The sequence below is a fragment of the Pezoporus wallicus genome, unplaced genomic scaffold (assembly GCF_028554395.1).
Source record: "Pezoporus wallicus isolate ANWC-B61680 ecotype Strahan unplaced genomic scaffold, APGP_CSIRO_Pwel_v1 contig_4264, whole genome shotgun sequence".
Taxonomy (NCBI): Eukaryota; Metazoa; Chordata; class Aves; order Psittaciformes; family Psittacidae; genus Pezoporus; species Pezoporus wallicus.
Window position 1 is genome coordinate 1,710,486 of NW_026637102.1, and position 17,320 is coordinate 1,727,805.

The window sequence follows — 17,320 nt, forward strand, 5'->3', positions numbered from 1 at the left end:
TTTACCAACTGCATGTGGACCTAAATACTCCACGCAAACATATTCCACAATTGGGCAACTGCTAATTTACTGTTGACACTAAGTAAATTGGATTTGCTGGGCTATTACCTCCTTGTGGGACACTGCAGAAAGGAGCACATCTGTACTTCATATTTTGCTTTTAAATGAAAGAAAATCCTACCGGCTTCTTTTAACTTTGTCTTAAGATAATGGTGAACTAAAACAAAGAGTACAGATGATTTCCCCCATAAAAAGTCAAAAGTAAGAAGGTCTGTTCACATTTGACTCCCTTTGTAATTCCACTGCCCCAAAACCTATTAATGTCTTAATATTCCCACAACAGCAGCAGTTGGAAGAATAGCTTACTTCCAGTTTTGCAGCTGCCCAAATAAATCAGTTTTAACTTTCCACTAGACAAGGTTTCCACTTAGCCTAAAAAACTTCTAACGAGTTTGCCATCCTTTTTTTTTTTTATACTCCCAGTCTCAGCGCTTAAAAAAAGCATCTCTTAAAAGAAGAAAACAAAAGAAAGCACTTGCGACAGATCCTGGCAGCAGAGAGCTGGGATATTTTTTGTTTAAATATTTCTTTTTTTTTTTTTTAATCAGTGTGTTGGATCTGAGAACAAACCTGATATGGATTAGCTCAGAAAACACATGATGAGATGAAGAAGGATATGTATTGGTCTGATCAATAAACCATGGTATTACCAAGGTCCCCTGGAAACACCAGCCCTGAGGTTTATTCAGCCAGCTCCTCTGGCCACATGCAGCCTCTGGACTGTGGGTTATCTGAGCCTGCTCTGAGTAGACTTCAGTGCTTAGTTTGGGACCTCTATGGCGTTTTAATGCTTCCCCTGCTTCCCTCCATAATGCTGAGACATCCAAAGGTGGTTGCCATCACTTGCATTTCAGATCAGAAATGCAGTAGCTGGCCATACAGCTCTTACTTCTAGGCAAAGCCTCCTATTTTTAAGCAAAGCTGAAACAGAACAAGGGTTGTGCCTTGCTCTTGCCATCATCTCCGCAGATGGTTAGTGCCTCTAATACACCCATCGCAGAGAGCTCTACAGAAGACACAATTTGCAAGAATACTTCTTATAATACTGCTTGCCTTTGCTAGCAATATTTCAAGTACTCTGTAAAAGGAGAAAAATAGGTCACTTCAGAAATGGCGATGAAGAAGAAACAGCGGTGTGCCTGGGATCTGGTACCAGAGCCTGTGATACACTCACTAGGTCATCTTGCCTCTGCATGTATCAGGCCTGAATAGTCCTGCTGAAGTATTACCGCTATTCAGGCTACACATTTCAGCCTTTTTTTCCCCCCTCTATATCTAAAACTAGGGAAGCATAAAGCCTAACACCCCTCTTTATCCATGGATGCAGCGAGTTAAACCTCTCATTACAGGGAGGAACTGCGATTTTGGTACATTTTTAACGTGTCAGTTGGGCTCATTTGACACCTTCCCAACTCTAAAGACACTGCATGAATTGCACTCCCTCAAGCTTTCAGTGCCTGTCCATCTCAAGTTTTAATACCTTTATCAAGCGAAGCTCCAGCCATGTGGTAGAAGCTCAAAGCTGTGTCCACGTCATTTATGTTCTTCAGAAAAGTGAAGAAGTTCTCCACCTCCTCAAATGTCAGCCCCTGGGAGAGAGAAAAGATGGTCTTACAGTGACAGGAAAAGGAGAAAGTGACATTACCTGGATTACAAATGACAAAATGATTCGTCTGCCCAAAGCTGTAGCCCAAGGGGAATTCATCTGCACACTCAAGTGTGCACTCAAGTAAGCAGAACTACAGAAAATTTGCAGCTTGTCTCTATCGTCACTGTAACTATGTGGCAATACAGCACTGATGTACATTGCACAGCATGCACACCAACAAATGCAACAGCAGGCTTTGTCAGCCCTGGATTTATGGATCCAGACCAAAAAGGATGAGACAGCAAAATGCACACATGGACAACAGATCTGACAGGGAAGGTTTACATACTTACATACATAAACTCAAGGTCCTTTCACCAGCTGAAAAATCTAAACCAATGATGTATGGGGGTATCCTACAAATCTGGGATTTCATGTGGACGGAGACACTGAATCTCTGTAGCAAAAATGCCATCAGTATTATGAGAATTAGTATTTTATTGATGAATGTTATAGTTGAGGCTAGCAGCAGCTTTAACTCCTTTCCAGCTACCAAAAAGAAAATAAAACCAGAGACAGAGACAGCCTCAGGCGTGCACTGACTAGTCGACAGAGGAAAAATTACCTTAAAGTCTGAGTATGAAAGTCTATCTGTTCCCCATCGATGTGTTTGTCAGCACTGCTCAACTCTTTGTGAGTTATTCATGTCTCCACTGAAAGACTAAAAGATGTTTCCATTATATAATAGAAGCTAGTGTTAATTTGGAATCACGAGAAATTGCATACCTGGAGGATACTAGGATAGTGATTATGGGATCTGGATGACCACTCCTTTCAAGGCATTTGCAGATCTAGCTGTTGATTCATAAGCCTGAATCCTTTAATCATTTAAGTAATACAAAGGATACATAAGCAGGCAAACTCCAGAAACATGTATCTGCTTGCAACATGCATCTTAGTTCAAACACCTCTGTAAAAATTAGGGCTTTTCACCTGGGAACCCAGTTTTCAGCCAGGGAGAATTACATCTCACTGCCACCCTCTGCCACCTCAACAGAAAAATATGCTACACCACTCCCAAATCATGTGTGGAAGACAACCTGAATCACTAGTTTCTGAAAAGTCAAGTTGGTTTTCTAGCAGTTAGGGAGACATAAACCAAATAGCTTGCCTGTAAATATTAGACATCTCCAGTCCTTCTTCCTAGCAGAAAAGCAGCTGTGTGTCTAATCTGAAGGTGAGAACTGTTAGCAATTTTAAACAAAGTAGAGTGTGGCAGCTCCACTGAATATGCAGAGGAGTTCACACATCCAGGGTAAGATGGGATTTTCCCTCAAGAAAAATAAAAGCAGGTTATCCATTCCCAGAAGCAGGTATGTAGAATAATGATGTCAGAAAGTGGCTACAGGTTAGATTAAACCCAGAGCTTTAACATTTTGGAGGCTGTCAGGGTTGCCTTGTGCAGAAAAGGTAGTTGCATCAGACAATGAAGATGATGCCTGGCAGACTTCATTAGAAAGCACTCACAAGGTAAACTATATTTCCAGTGTAAAGCTCACTGGGTAGATTTGGTATAATTACTGGTGCTTCCCTCCCAGCATCACACTATCAAAATTATTCTATTTCATTTCCTCTTTTCTTTTGGCAAGTAATAGCAAATCAAAGCCCCTACTGCTTTCAGTGTAGAGGAGAGTTACAGCAGGTTAGTAAACTGTGCAGGTAATTATACTATGCTGCTATAAAAGTAGGGTAGTGAAGCATGAAAATAAGGGATTTGGGGAAAAATTCTTCCTGCAAAACACGTTTGCATAATAAACCTGTGACCTAGAAGGTGTTCAATGACTGGAAAGTATTGCAGGATAAATAAAGTGGCTGGGTGGCTTTAATGTCTCACTGAGGCCAGGGAGCCGAAGGGGGAGCAGTGGATAGCCTGGGCCCTGCTCCTTTTTTATGTGATGGGAGTAAACCAGACCCTGACCAAAGCCGGCCGATCTGCTCTGCAGATGTCTGGGTTACCAACACAGAGGAAGAAACAATGCCAGCATTGAGCTTCTGCAGTTTCAAGCTGGAAACTGGTTTAATACTCCATTCATTTACAAAAAAAAACTTTGCAAGTGCATCCCTGAATAACATACCCAGAAAGCCTGAAAAGGGGTTAACATGAGTGTTGTCATGGCAGTCCTGTTTCTAAAGAGATGGGCAAAATTAAAGCTACTTAAAACCACTGACAGCTGCACCAGGGCGATCCAACAAAAGTACATAAGTGTATTAGACACAAAGCGCTGCACGCAAATCTGCAAGGAATATGGTCTTCTAAAATACCCTGGGAAAAAGGAACCCCTTAAACTTTCAAGAACAAGTTCTCTTGAATAAAAAACAACGCAAAGTTAGGCACCAGGCTGGATTCACTGTGAGCTAAAACCTGATAAAGTGGAGGATTTCAGTGCCTGATTTCTCTTGGTCTGCATAAGCATTGACTTTGAGCTGCCCTGGCTGCAAAAAAGGCTTATCTGCTTCCAGTGCAAAGTGGCTGGCACTTCTTGCATGCTTTAAACCATTAAATATCTTGTACTTGCTAACAGAGATGTTGTCCTGTTTTAGAGGTTTGGGTGTCTCAGTCCCCCTGGTCTAAGGAATCATGTGTTTTCTACCAAGACTGCTAATGTCATTTTTTGTCCTATTTCCCAAATTCTCTCCTTGAAAGTCCTTGAAATAAATAAAGAAAAAAAGACTTGCTCTAAATCTGATTATCTGCAAATAGAAATGCATTCTGGCTGATTTGGGGATGAGGAATAAGGTAAAAACAAAATGTTCTTCCTCTGCCACAGATGTCAGGGTCTTGGCTTACACATGAAAGAAAAAAACATCTGCTGTAAGAAACCTTCCAAAATAACTCCCACTGCCTAATTTCTCATACACTCACCTATTGTTCAATAATATATATACAAATATATATATTAGGAAAATACAAATTACAGAAAAAGAATTGACAGTCTGAGAATGTTAACAACAGAGCTGATACTTTTCTGTTAAGCACACATCACTGTTAAGTACTTTTTCCATAAGAAATCAAATAACTTCTATTAGGACCCAGGGGAAACAGAGGTATTGGAAAAGCTGAATCTGCAGTGTCTCGCTCAAAGATCAAATAAAGGGACACAACCTTTGAAACATCAGTGGTCTTATTCAAGCCGGTGACAAAGACTTTGAGAAATGAGACTTCCAAATATTAACACACAGTGCACCTCAGCTCTGATGACGCTGACACTATCTACTGATAGTAGCCTATTAATTATCAAGCCTATTTTTCCTACAAAACACGAGGGAATTGGCAAAAACCATCCTCTTTCTGGCACTCCAAGGCCACGCAAAGCTACAGGTAATGCAGCTCCTCCGGCAGGAACACAACTCTGAGCGTGGCCTTTTGGCTCACTCATGGTTTCCTCCAGTTTTTAACTTTTTGACATTGCTTGCAGTTAATTACTTGGGGCTGTTGGTCAATGAGAAACTGAACATGAGCCACCAGTGTGCGTTCGCAGCCCAGAAAGCCAACTGTATCGTGGGCTGCACCAAAAGGAGTGTGATCAGCAGGTCAAAGGAGGTGATCCTGCCCCTCTACTCTGCTCTTGTGAGACCTCACCTGGAGTATTGTGTGCAGTTCTGGTGTCCTCAACATAAAAAGGACATGGAACTGTTGGAACAAGTCCAGAGAAGGACCACGAGGATGATCAGGGGACTGGAGCATCTCCCGTATGAAGACAGGCTGAGGAAGTTGGGGCTGTTCAGGCTGGAGAAGAGAAGGCTGCGTGGAGACCTCATAGCAGCCTTCCAGTATCTGAAGGGGGCCTATAGGGATGCTGGGGAGGGACTCTTCATTAGGGACTGTAGTGATAGGACAAGGGGTAATGGTTAAAACTTACAGAGGGGAAGTTTAGATTGGATATAAGAAGGAAATTCTTTCCTGTTAGGGTGGTGAGGCACTGGAATAGGTTGCCCATGAAGGTTGTGAATGCTCCATCCCTGGCAGTGTTCAAGGCCAGGCTGGACGAGGCTTTGGGTGATATGATTAAGGTGTCCCTGCCCACAGCAGGGGGGTTGGAACTAGATGATCTTAAGGTCCTTTCCAACCCTAACTATTCTATGATTCTATAATAGAGACCTGTTAGTCTACGTGCCCTGCTGCTTCAGTACACCAAAATTCTCCCCCAGCACCAGTGAAAGAGAGAGAAAATGGGGAGGAAAAAGTCACTGGAGTAGCTTCACATGAACTGAGGATTCCTGCACATCACAGGAACCCAGTTCAGTCACCAAAAAGGGACAAAAAATTATTAGACCCTGGCAACACTTGTGTTTTATAAACACACTTTGTATCTAAAACAGTTAAGAAATAAATGTCAGTTCTGATGTCAGGAAGAAGAACCTCCAAAACAGTTCGATCAACCCAATACGTAGACAAAGACCTTCCATCCATTCTCATTTTGAGGAATTGCTTATTTATAACCTAATTAACAGAAGAATCCCTCTTTATACAAGTAGACATGAAATTCCAATACTGAAGTAATTTAGCAGCCCATACTTGCCTTACTTGCCCATACTTGCCTTACCTGATAATGCACATCCTTTTAATATGCGTGTCTTATTCCAACGTCTCTCACTAAATCAACTAAATTAAGGTGTAGAATCTGCAACTTACTCTTTTCTAAATCATAATTCAAATAATTTTTCAAGTCAGTAACTAAATACTAAACTGTGCATTTGCAGCAGCCAATTAATCCAAGTGTCGAGCCAGTAACTAGGAACATGGCTTCAATATTTATTTTGGCTCCAGACCCAGGGTGCCATTCAGAAAATTTAAAGTTTGAAAATTGCAGCATCCATTTTAACAGGAATATAAGCCTACACTGGCCACACTGACCACTGCTCTCTCATCTGTCTGCTGCTGGCAAGGTATTTATCATCTGCAAAATCAGTGTGTGTCCCTGCACTGCTTAATGCATGTTTTTCTTAAGAAGATGGAGATTGCTTACTCATTTCTCATCATGGTGCAGGATTGGCTGCCCCCACCACAACATTCTGAATTAGCCATGAATGCTACTGACCTCTCCGTCTTGGAAGTGCTTCTTGAGCTGCTTCAGCATGACAGTGAGCTTCTTGGACTGCACCCCACTGTAGGCCAGCAGCATGCTGCCGAACTGCCGCTCTGTGATCCGCCCCTCCACAGGGTCGTGCCGCTCAAACTGGAAGGGAAGATAAAGAAAAGGATGTGAAAGCAAAGACATGCAGCAGAAAGCTTCATCCAGGGTAAGGGCATAAAAAGGCACTGTAACAACAACAAAACCATCCCAAACATTGCAAGAAACACTCAGGAAGACAAAATCTTAGTGCATTTGAGTATTTGCTTTCCCCAGGCCTTTCTCCATCAATAAGTCAACATTTTCTCTATGTGCTATTCCCTGGAAAACTTCTGGAAGAAGTCTTTGTATCTGACCCTTCTTGTTTTATCTCACAGGAGGGCAGCGTTTGTAGATCTGGACTTGAAAAGGCAGGAGGATTACCTGTAACTTGAAACCAAACCAGTGTTCACAGGTCTCCAAAGAGGAGCAAGAAGAAATAAAATACTAAGGTATTCTTCACATGCACTTCCAGCTTGGAGGTCTGAATAAGCATCCACAGAATCTGATCTATCAGGAAAGGTCACTGCAGCAGCCAAAGATCCATGCAGGACCGAGCTAACGTGCAAGCATATGCTTTAAAAGAAGCGCATGTAGGAGTGCTTCCAAGATTGCTACAAAGTGCAGCAGTGGTTAATAAACCGGGAAAGGAAAGTCTTGCAAAAACTAAGTCTCATTTTAGCTCTTCTCTGCTCTAAACCCTATACGAGTGTCCCAGCAAGGGAAAGCTCATGGATACCTCCAAATCTCATCTACCCAAGTCCCAGAAAGTTTTTCTTGTCCTCAGCCCTTCCAGTCCCAACCCTTACGAAAGCTGCTGTGAAGCCTCTGCAGAACTTCCCACAAGCTCTGCATCAGAGAAAGGTTTACTCCATTAATCCATGTCTCCAGCATTAGTTCATGTCCTCCTGGCTTTTGCTGCAGGGGAGGAGGGAAGAGCAATTCCTTGACTTGGAAAGGTGCTGGGCTACAGCACCAGCTCTCTGCTAGCTGAGTAACCCAGATTTCATATTTTCCTTTTTTTTCCCCCACCTCTTTGTGGCTCTACAAGTATCGATGTCAGACTTCAACCAACTTCAGTTTCACAGATCTCAGCATTCAGGATCCCTTTTTTGATTTCCCTCAATTCTATCAGGAAACATATCACCTAAACTACAGATGATCACAAGCCAGAAGGTGACATTTAACAACAAAATTAATTTTTCAGTTCCTATGGAACAACACAGTACCACTGACTTGATATCATATATTGCTTGATGAGTTAACCATTTTTGCCTCAATCGCACTTCTATGCTTAATTACACAGCTAACACAAAAGCCAGCAAGGCACCCGACCAAGATCAAGGAGGGGAGATGAAAGCTGGCAGCTCCACCAGCCTTGTTTTCAAACCTTGTGCAGGCAGAGCTCCAGATGCAGCAGATATATGCTCTTTTAATATACAGTGCTCTTCAGGTATGCTATATAGCAACTAGGCTGCTTACAAACAAGGTGTTACAGTTTCCATGCTAATGCCAAGTTGGGGGTAAATATTTTTTAATTATTAGAATATCAGCCAGACTTCTGTTGCTTTTCCAGTGGGATACTAAGTGATTCTTACTGCGTCTGAAATACATGGGAGTGCCAGGACTGGAGAGATTTGGATGGACTGTGCTGGCAGGAGGCAGCTCCCAACTGGACAAATTCTGCTTCTTAGCACCTTCTGCTTTCGCTTGAGTGGCCTGCATGGCACTTTTTACTGTCATCTGATGGGAGACTTTGGGCGCTACACCACAAAACATCAGCCTTTCTCAGCCTTTTCATCTTCATTTTTTTCCTGACATTTGGTACCAACTTTAAGGTAAATAGAGGAGGATAATTCTCAAACGCCATGCTGAAGAAGTCTTAACAAGAGCACAATAAGGAAACACATTGTTTCAGCCCAGTTCTCCTCTTTCTTTCCCATTGTCAGCTATGACCCAGAGATGTTCAAAGTGATTGACCTACTGGTGCTGCAGAGGGTCTTGGCAAGTGATTTGGTTCCCCTCACTCAGGCTTTCTCAAAAAAAAGATGATGAAAACACATCTACAGTTTAAAGATTACCTTGAGAAGGTTAGTACATGAAGAATAACACTAATTTCCAACCAACGTTTGCAGCCATGCAGCCAGACAACCCTGGTTTAAGCAGGATTAAATGCAAACTAACTTCCGCTTGTCAAACATCACTATTGAAAACTGATAAACTAAGTTATCTTATTTAGTGGTACCTATTACTAAATGTTTATAGCTAGAGAATAAGCAATGGGGAAACATGCTTATTCCTCCTGTTGGCCATCTTCTCAGCTTTTGGTCTCCAGGGTTTTAGGGATTTCCTTGGTGGCAAGCTGCAGCTGGACCAATATGTCTAAATAGCCCCATGATATTTTTCCCCCAACAGGTTGCCTGATGCCACTTGGCACCCACTAATTCTTTTATATTAGAAAACCAAAGCATACTGGCCCAAAAGTTTCCCAGCAGGTACTACTGGCATGCTTTCACACAAAAGAAAAAGATGGACAGAGCTGCATCGAAACACCCAGACTCTAAGTTTGGGCAACCTGGTTTAGACCAGGCACTGGCGATTTTTCTGTACTACAGGGAAAATAAAAATCAGAAAGTGTTATTGCATGAGCTGTCAAAAACATGAGCTAAGACAGGCGGGGAAAGCCCTTCTGGAGGCAAACCTTTCTATAACATCTGTTAAAAATAACTCCAATATCCAAGTACAAGGATCTCACCAGCTCTGAGCAGCAGTATTGAAAGGTGGAGCACAATTTACATGCTGATGCTTACAGTACTTTTGGTGTCTTGAAACATTAATTGCAAATGAAGTAGAAACATTAATCGAAAATTAAGTAGAACACCCATCCTACTACCACAGCCTGAGTTTTGATCATAGCAGCAGCAAAAGCCTCACCTAAAGCAGACCCACTGAATGAGATGAAAGAGCTTTAGTCTTTCGGTTTATTGCACATTTGGGAGACTATGTTAAAGGACAAAATAAAAATAACATAAACCCAAGATGAAGGAACTAAAATAACTTATTTATATAAATACCTCTTTACAGTACAAAATCATCCCAAGACCCTGGGAATAAACCAACTCATTCATTCCCCCTCCTTCTGTGCTCCAAAACTGGTTCCAATTTTTAATTTCTGCAGGTGGTCATGAGGTTTAGTGATGAGTCACACCACCATACAAATATTATTCATAAGAAATAGAAGAGCCTGAAACCCATGGAATTAATGCTTCTTATTCTGGGTTTACCTCCCTTTAAAATGAACATCTCTAGCATTAAACCAGAACACTCACAGATGCCCTAAGTTAATTTCTGTCAGCCAAGCATTATGCTCTCCCATACAGAGGCATACAGCGGTGTTCATTTGTAAAGGCCAGCCTAGACAGGGGCTTGCAAGTGAGAACTGGTCAACAACTGGTTTCCAAATTCAAATATAAACACCACTGAACTGACAAAAAGCAATAGAGTCAGGGTAACGGGTAAAGAAAGTTCAAAACTTGCCTCCAAGCTCGTGTCAGATACATTTAAATTAATTAGAGAACGGATGAGCAGGGATGTCATTTAAAGACAATGCAGAAAAATAAAAATCCAGATGACAGGATTCTGCCTATTTTTTCTGATATGTTAGCAACTGCGTTTATTCACAAAGAAACTTGAGGGAGAAGGGACACGAGGCGGAGGGGGACAGGACGGGACAGACGCCAAACCCCACAAGGATGGGATGCAAGGCAGAGGACACAGATGTACTGCAAGCAAACAAGTCCTCTGACAGCCTTTTTCATACATCTTAAAGAAAGGAGAAGCACAGCCAAGGCAATTGCTCAGTGGCATCACACTGCACCAACCAGTGTGAGATGAAGCATCTCCCACACGTGACACCCACCATCAGGGAAACTGGGGAGGGAACAAGGGGGTCCTACACCCTCTGAGCTTTAGCTCCAACATCTTCACACTGAACACAGATGGCTGGCGAGTCCAACACCTCTGGAGAAACTTCCACCCACAGCCACTTGGTGCCAGCAGTGGATTCTGCATCCGCACACCAGCAAGGACACAGTAATAATAGAATGCTCTCCAGTGTTCTTACTGCAAGCCAGGATGCCTGAGATGTGTAAAAAATTAGCTTAGAATATAATAAGCAGTATTTTTGAAATTAATTAGAAACCAACATGACTTGAAAGGAAATAAAAGGCATTCACAGGAGAGTAAGAAGGCAAGAGAAATGGGCACAGCACTCTCCCACTGCCAACTTGACCCAGCTTTGCTAGCCTACTTGCAGTAGTCAGTCAATATATCACACTAGGATACTTTCTACAATCATTTAAAAGACTACCTATAATCTTAAACGTGTGTTAAATACTCCCCCCCCCCTGAAAAAAAACCACAAACAAAACCACAAAAAAAAAACAACACAAAAACCCAACAAAACCAACCCAAATCATCAGACGGGACAAACACCATCATGTTCCTCTATAAGCTGAAATGTGGGTAAGGTTCGTTCTATCTTAGCTTTCTGTCTGTATAAATTACTTTTATCTTCAATGCATAGAGGAAAGGCTTCATCACATGAGAAGAGCAAAGACAAATAAACAATTTTCTTCCACATCCCCTTAATTGTGTAACTTTATACAAAGGCAATACAAGGATCCACCATAAAATGACAGACTCATAATCTCTCTGTTTCCAGACTTCACTTTTTTTCCACCCACTAACTCAATCCACCTTCTCCTTTGGGAAATCAAATGCCAGCTTCTGAGAAGCATCCAGCCCGAACCAATTCAGAGATATCAACACAAGCAACATTTTTATTAAAAATAAACAACTGCTGGAACTTCTTAAACATGGACATTCGTTTCCTTTCATTTCTCCTTCTGCCATTAGCTGCAAGCCTTATTGCTGGGAAATGAAGCAGCTCCAACGGCTAAGGAGCCATCTGGCACCACCAGAAGGACTTCCTCTGAGTCCTCCTTAACTGTGCACATGAAGCATCATAAATGCCTCCACAAACTCAGACCACCCACCTCAGACTTTTTCAATCTGAGAAACAATGGGGAAACCAGGAAATGTAATTTAAACCAAAAGTTTAGGGTACAAACAGCATTGTGTCTCCATGAGCACAGACCTGCAGCCCTGGCTTACCGTATCTTTTGGGCTAAGGGCTGAATTGCCCCTTTCAGTTGAGACTCAGTGCAGCAGGATGAGTGGTGACCTCTCATTCCAGCTGACTCTCCTCCCTTCTCATTAAATTTGTCACAACCAATAGCATTAATACGAGAAATTTCTACTTAAAAATCTAGTGCTGAAGCACTGTCCAATCAGAGACTGCAAGTGCAAAAACTGTTTAAAAACAGGGAGCAGTACTGTCATAGCTGTCACCAGACAGAACTATGCCCAAGAGGAAAATACCAGCTCTGCAATTGCTTGGGAAGGGAGAGCAGAGCACCAAACCCCTCACAAAGGGCTTAGCATCACTGTACAACCACAAATCGCTGTAAAAATCTCATGCTTGATAAGTGAGGTTTCTTCTCCTTCCTCACCTGGCATTGCATTTTTGGTCTGTACAATGAATGGTGTCTTACTTTGTTTTGCTTGCCTTGTTTGCTGAAGAAGATTGTTAAAATAACCATCATGTCCTTCCAGTGACTGCACTCAGCATACATTCAAGTAGCATTTAAGATCAACCAAAACCAGCAAGAGGCTTGAAGCCCGTCAATGCAAGAGACACACACCCAGCTGTAACAGGATGCAGCACTATGAGAACACAGCTCAAACTTTTCCCAGAGAAATGACAAAAAAGCAGTGGTGCCTCCCATGATGTTTGCCAATCACCTCTACAGTGCAACCCTTCCAGCAGTCCCAGCGCAACAGGATGGGAAAATCAGCTCAGTTTGTACTCTGGGACAAGAATCTGTATTCCTCAGACCTACCCTTCAATGGGAATACCAACTGCTGAGCATGCAGATGAACCAAGACTCTGTGTTGCTTTTTCTGCTATTATGCCCATAGCTATCAGTACACAGGCTCATCTGAAAGTTACTGCATAGCCGTGCTAGTCTATAAACACCAGGAAAGAATATTAATAGAATCACGGAATGGTTTGGGTTGGAAGGGACCTTAAAGATCACTGGATTCCAACCCCCTCTGCCATGGTCAGGGACACCTCCCACTAGACCAGGTTGCTCAAAGCCCCATCCTACCTGGCCTTAAACACTGCCACGTATAGAGCAGCCACAGCTTCTCTGGGCACCCTGTTCCAATGTTTCACCACCTTCATAGTGAACATTTTTTTCCTAATACCTAATCTAAATCTACCCTCCGAGTTCAAAGCCATTCCCCCTTCTCCTGTCAACTACCTGCCCTTGTAAGAAGTCCCTCCCCAGATTTCTTATCAGACCCTTTAGGCACTTGGAAGCTGTTTAAGGTCTCCCTGGAGCCTTCTCCAGGCTGAACTAAGCCCAAGTCTCTCAGCCTGTCTCCATATGAGAGGTACTCCAGACCTCCAATCATCTTTGCAGACCTTCTCGAGTCACTCCAATACATCCACACCCTGGTTCTGTGGGTTGTTTGGTTTTTTTTTGGCAGGGCATTTATTTTGCCTTTTGTTGTTGTTGTTTTGTTTTTTTTTGTTTGTTTGTTTGTTGTTGTTGTTTGGGGTCTGTTTTGTTTTAAACACAGCCACATCAGTTTTAAGAGGGATACACATAAGTGCTATGAAGCACAGCACTCCTGCTATGCAAGAATCAGCATCTTCAACTTACTAGGTTTTTATTTTTCAGAAATACCCTTAAATCCATCTTTAAATTTTATGTAGGTATTCCTGAATGTCAAAGTAGCTGCAAGTAGGCATCCCGGCAGTATAACTTCTATCCTCTTTAAACACTCACATTACCAAAATATATAGCTGTATTTTAACTGGCTCTTCAATTTCTAGGAAGGCTTCTGAAAACCAATCAAAGTATGTATTCCCTAAAAATCTCAAAGCAAGCATCTAAAAACTAAATTTACATGTGCCACATTTCCAACTGAGTCAGCAAAAAAGAAAATATAAAAGGACTTTTGGGTGGAGAGAAAAAATGTTGAGGGATTATTTATGCTGGTTAAACAAACATCAATAGCAGAAATATTGCTAATACTAATTCTGTCAGGGTTAGTGGCAGTTAAAAAAGGTGACCTGTTCGGAGAGCCATGGTATGCATAATAAGGAATCAAAAGGATCTGGGAAATAATGATTTATAGGGCAATCTTCAGATTCACAATATATGACCCTTTAAAGTGGTATTTGCTCAAAGCTTTATTTGACAGGCTGTAATACATTATTTATCTGCAAACTACTGCAGCACTGGCTCTGTTTACTATTCTGGAGAAGCAGGCTGCCAGGATCTCTTGTCAAGTTGCATATACAACTATGACAGAGGAAAAGAAAACGGGGGGAAACACTGTGTATCTTCCTAAAGCCCAGCAACCTCCTTCATCCAAAAAAAGTTAATAAATTTAATATCCGTAGTATTTGCACAGGCACCAGATTACTGCCAGAAAGGAAAGAAAGGCAAAAGTTTCTAAAGGTTTTTATTTAGAAATATCAAAGGTCTCAAAATGTTAGTTTTTTCAGTTAATTATGGTCAAAGGTTCCAGTGCACATGGATCTAAACCACTGGGTTTTGCAAGGGGGGAGCCCAGCCTGCTCCAGATACAGCCTAATATACTGCACTGGCAGCCTGCAAAGAGCGACTGGATGGGATCAACAAAGCCTAATTACATTCTTTGGTAAAAAACACTCAGAGAAACAGCTCTAAAGATTATCAGAGCTACCAACATCAGGAGAAATGCCAAGAGGACGGATGGAGAGGAGGAAATGCCAAACCCAGCCTGAGCCAACACACACAGGCTGTTCTGGGCACCACTCTGCAGTGCTGGGCCATGTGAACTCAGCCTGCCCAAGAAAGTCACTCCAGAGCTGGACAACCCATACAGAGCAGCAAACCATGACCATCAAGACCCACCTCCAATGCCTGGAGCAGGCTGAGAGGCTCCCTGCCTGCAGTGGCTCCTGCTCTGGCATGCTGCAACACAAGCTGTACTGAACTGGCATGCTACCTACTGCTGATGGCAGTCCCTGCTCCCCTGGTGAGAGGCAGACAGCACCATGAAGTCCTCAGGTTTGGAAACCATATCTCAAGCTTGTAAAACTAGGCAGAGCATCAGTATTACGTGACTTCCCATTCATACCCTCTCCTACCTGAATCCCTGGACACAAACACAGGTTGTACAGCTGGATCAGGCCAGGAAAAACACTCCCAACGCTACCAGCAGCAGCTTGCTCCTCTTAAAAGGAAAGAAGCAACTATATTCACAGAAGAAAATCCAGTCTTCCAAGTACGTTCCCTATTTTCAGTTTCATTCTGCTCTCAGAGAGCAGCTTAGGTGAGTATCTAGCAGCTAGGTTTAAAATGTACATCTGTCAGTGGCAGTACAATCCCAGAAGACCACGTGTTTGATAGATGCTTTTGAAGTTCCACTGACCTTGGAATGCCACTGCTGCCTATAAAGTGAAAAACATTAATTCCAATCACCAGCAACTTGTTATGCTTTAATGAGCAATTAAAAAAAGGTTACATAAAGATGGCTGCACCTGAACTTCATTCTCACGAATCAAAATAACTTCTTGCCAGCTGTGAAAAGATCAGTGCTTTGAAATTTCATGCAGTAAGGGAAAGAAAGGAAGGAAATCTAAAGAAGAGGAATCGGTAATACTAAGGGAAAAGGACATGTTTGAAATTAAAGGGAAGCCTGACTGCAAAGAGATGGAGAGGGAGAAGAGATAAGCAACCACCTCCCGCTGCTGCTCACCAGACCTGGCTCCATTACTGCCATTCCTGCCCTTGACAATGCTCCTGGTACCTAGGTGCAAGGAACAGAGCAGAGCAGCTTTTCCATCCTAGACACTCACTGAATGAGAAAAAGAGCAAAGTTCAGAAGCAGAGTACAAGTTCCTGACCCCCACCTCCCTCAGCAGAGAAACCCACAGGACAGCAGAGCCTGGAAGCAGAGCGGTACCCAGCAGAGCAGAACCTGAGTGAAACCATTCCTCTGAAAAGCACAAATAGAAGTCTCCATGGAACAGATGTACACAATTTTACTAATACAGCTCTCTTACTGCCTGCTAGAGCTGTTTCTGTTTGACCTTGGTGCTTAAGTCCCCAAGAAAAATAAGTTTGCAGGAGTTTGATTCAGCCTAGCAGGGGAAAGAGAGAGTCTGTGTGCTGTTTCCATGTCCTTAATGCACCAACAGAAGCAAAGCCAAGAGCTGAAGCAAAGCTAGCAACGTGCGGAGGTGCAGAACAGCTGTCTTCAGAGCTTGAAAGGGAAAAAAAAAGCAAGAGGACTAAGGCATCTGTTCATATAACAGAAAGGTGAGGCAGAAAAGTCAGATACCTGCTACAAGAAGCGCTCATCAGAAACTTCCCAAACAGTGAATTTAGCATGCTGTTGTGCAGGATTTGATTTGTATGTATTCTGGGTTATGCTTAAGAAGCTGGCTGACATGCTCACAGGAGGAGGCAGAGCAAGCACACTGGGTGATAAACATCTGACTTTTCTGTGATTAACACATTGCCCACACTGCTATAGTCACCGTACTTAAGGGTCCACAGGAAGATGGGAAACACGGAGCCCTAAGAGTCTGCTTTGATTTTTGCCAGCTCAGCAGGACATTGCAAGCCCCTCAGCAAGGGCTCAACAAACGGTAACAAAAAGCCGTGGAAGCTTCTGAGACAGTTCCTGCCTTTCCCACCTTGTTAACAAGAAGAAACCCAGCACCAGCATGAAATCCTGCACATGCGCTGAGCTTGCCAAGCATGAGCTAGCACTGGTCCAAAGCCTTCCTCTGTATGGGATTTACGTGCCCAGGTACATCCTGCAGCTAAAGCAGCTGTACCGCTGTGGTCCCACCATGTTCACAAAGACTCCAGTCTCCTGCCCATCAACTTTTGGGATTACCTAGGTCTTGGCTAACTGACCCATACATGAACAAAAGCATTTGTGCTTACTAGTTTATCCCTTCTACTTTTATGGACTCAGTGATACAAACCTCCACACACGCTCTCATGGCAACATAATTAATCAAAATATGATTCTGGGGATTTTATTTGCAGAGGTCCTACAAAAGGCCCTGTGCATGAGCACAGGGCTCAGCATGCTGCACTGTGGGAGCTTGGAAGTGGATTTACACACACTTCATAAACCAAAGGAGCTCGTTCTTACAGAGCCAAACCCTTTACTGCTAATGATGCAATAAATAGAAATTCCAATAAAATCCTGAAACGGCTTCCTCTGCAGAGCTGCTGCATCAACCACATTTAAGTCACCCAGTTCAAATATAAGCAAAACAGCAGCATATACCATAGTGGGTGTTTTCTCACCAAGCACTGTGATGGTTGCTTTAATCAGTCCATGAAGCACCCATCCT

The 17,320-nt window shown here is 42.7% G+C and overlaps 2 protein-coding genes across 5 annotated transcripts in view; both read right to left on the reverse strand.

Annotated features, from left to right (window-relative positions):
- The window catches only part of DNAJB12 (DnaJ heat shock protein family (Hsp40) member B12), a 138,291-nt gene that overhangs the window by 32,956 nt on the left and 88,015 nt on the right, over positions 1-17,320 (reverse strand). The gene's annotated exons all lie outside the window — the stretch shown is intronic.
- MICU1 (mitochondrial calcium uptake 1) overlaps positions 1-17,320 on the reverse strand; it is a 106,974-nt gene that overhangs the window by 7,863 nt on the left and 81,791 nt on the right. For all 4 annotated transcript variants that reach the window (XM_057403358.1, XM_057403356.1, XM_057403359.1 and 1 more), the window contains 2 exons: positions 6,748-6,885; positions 1,541-1,649 (listed from right to left, as the gene is read on the reverse strand). In XM_057403358.1, coding sequence (XP_057259341.1) covers positions 1,541-1,649; positions 6,748-6,885 — 247 coding nt within the window. The remainder of the gene's footprint in view (positions 1-1,540; positions 1,650-6,747; positions 6,886-17,320) is intronic.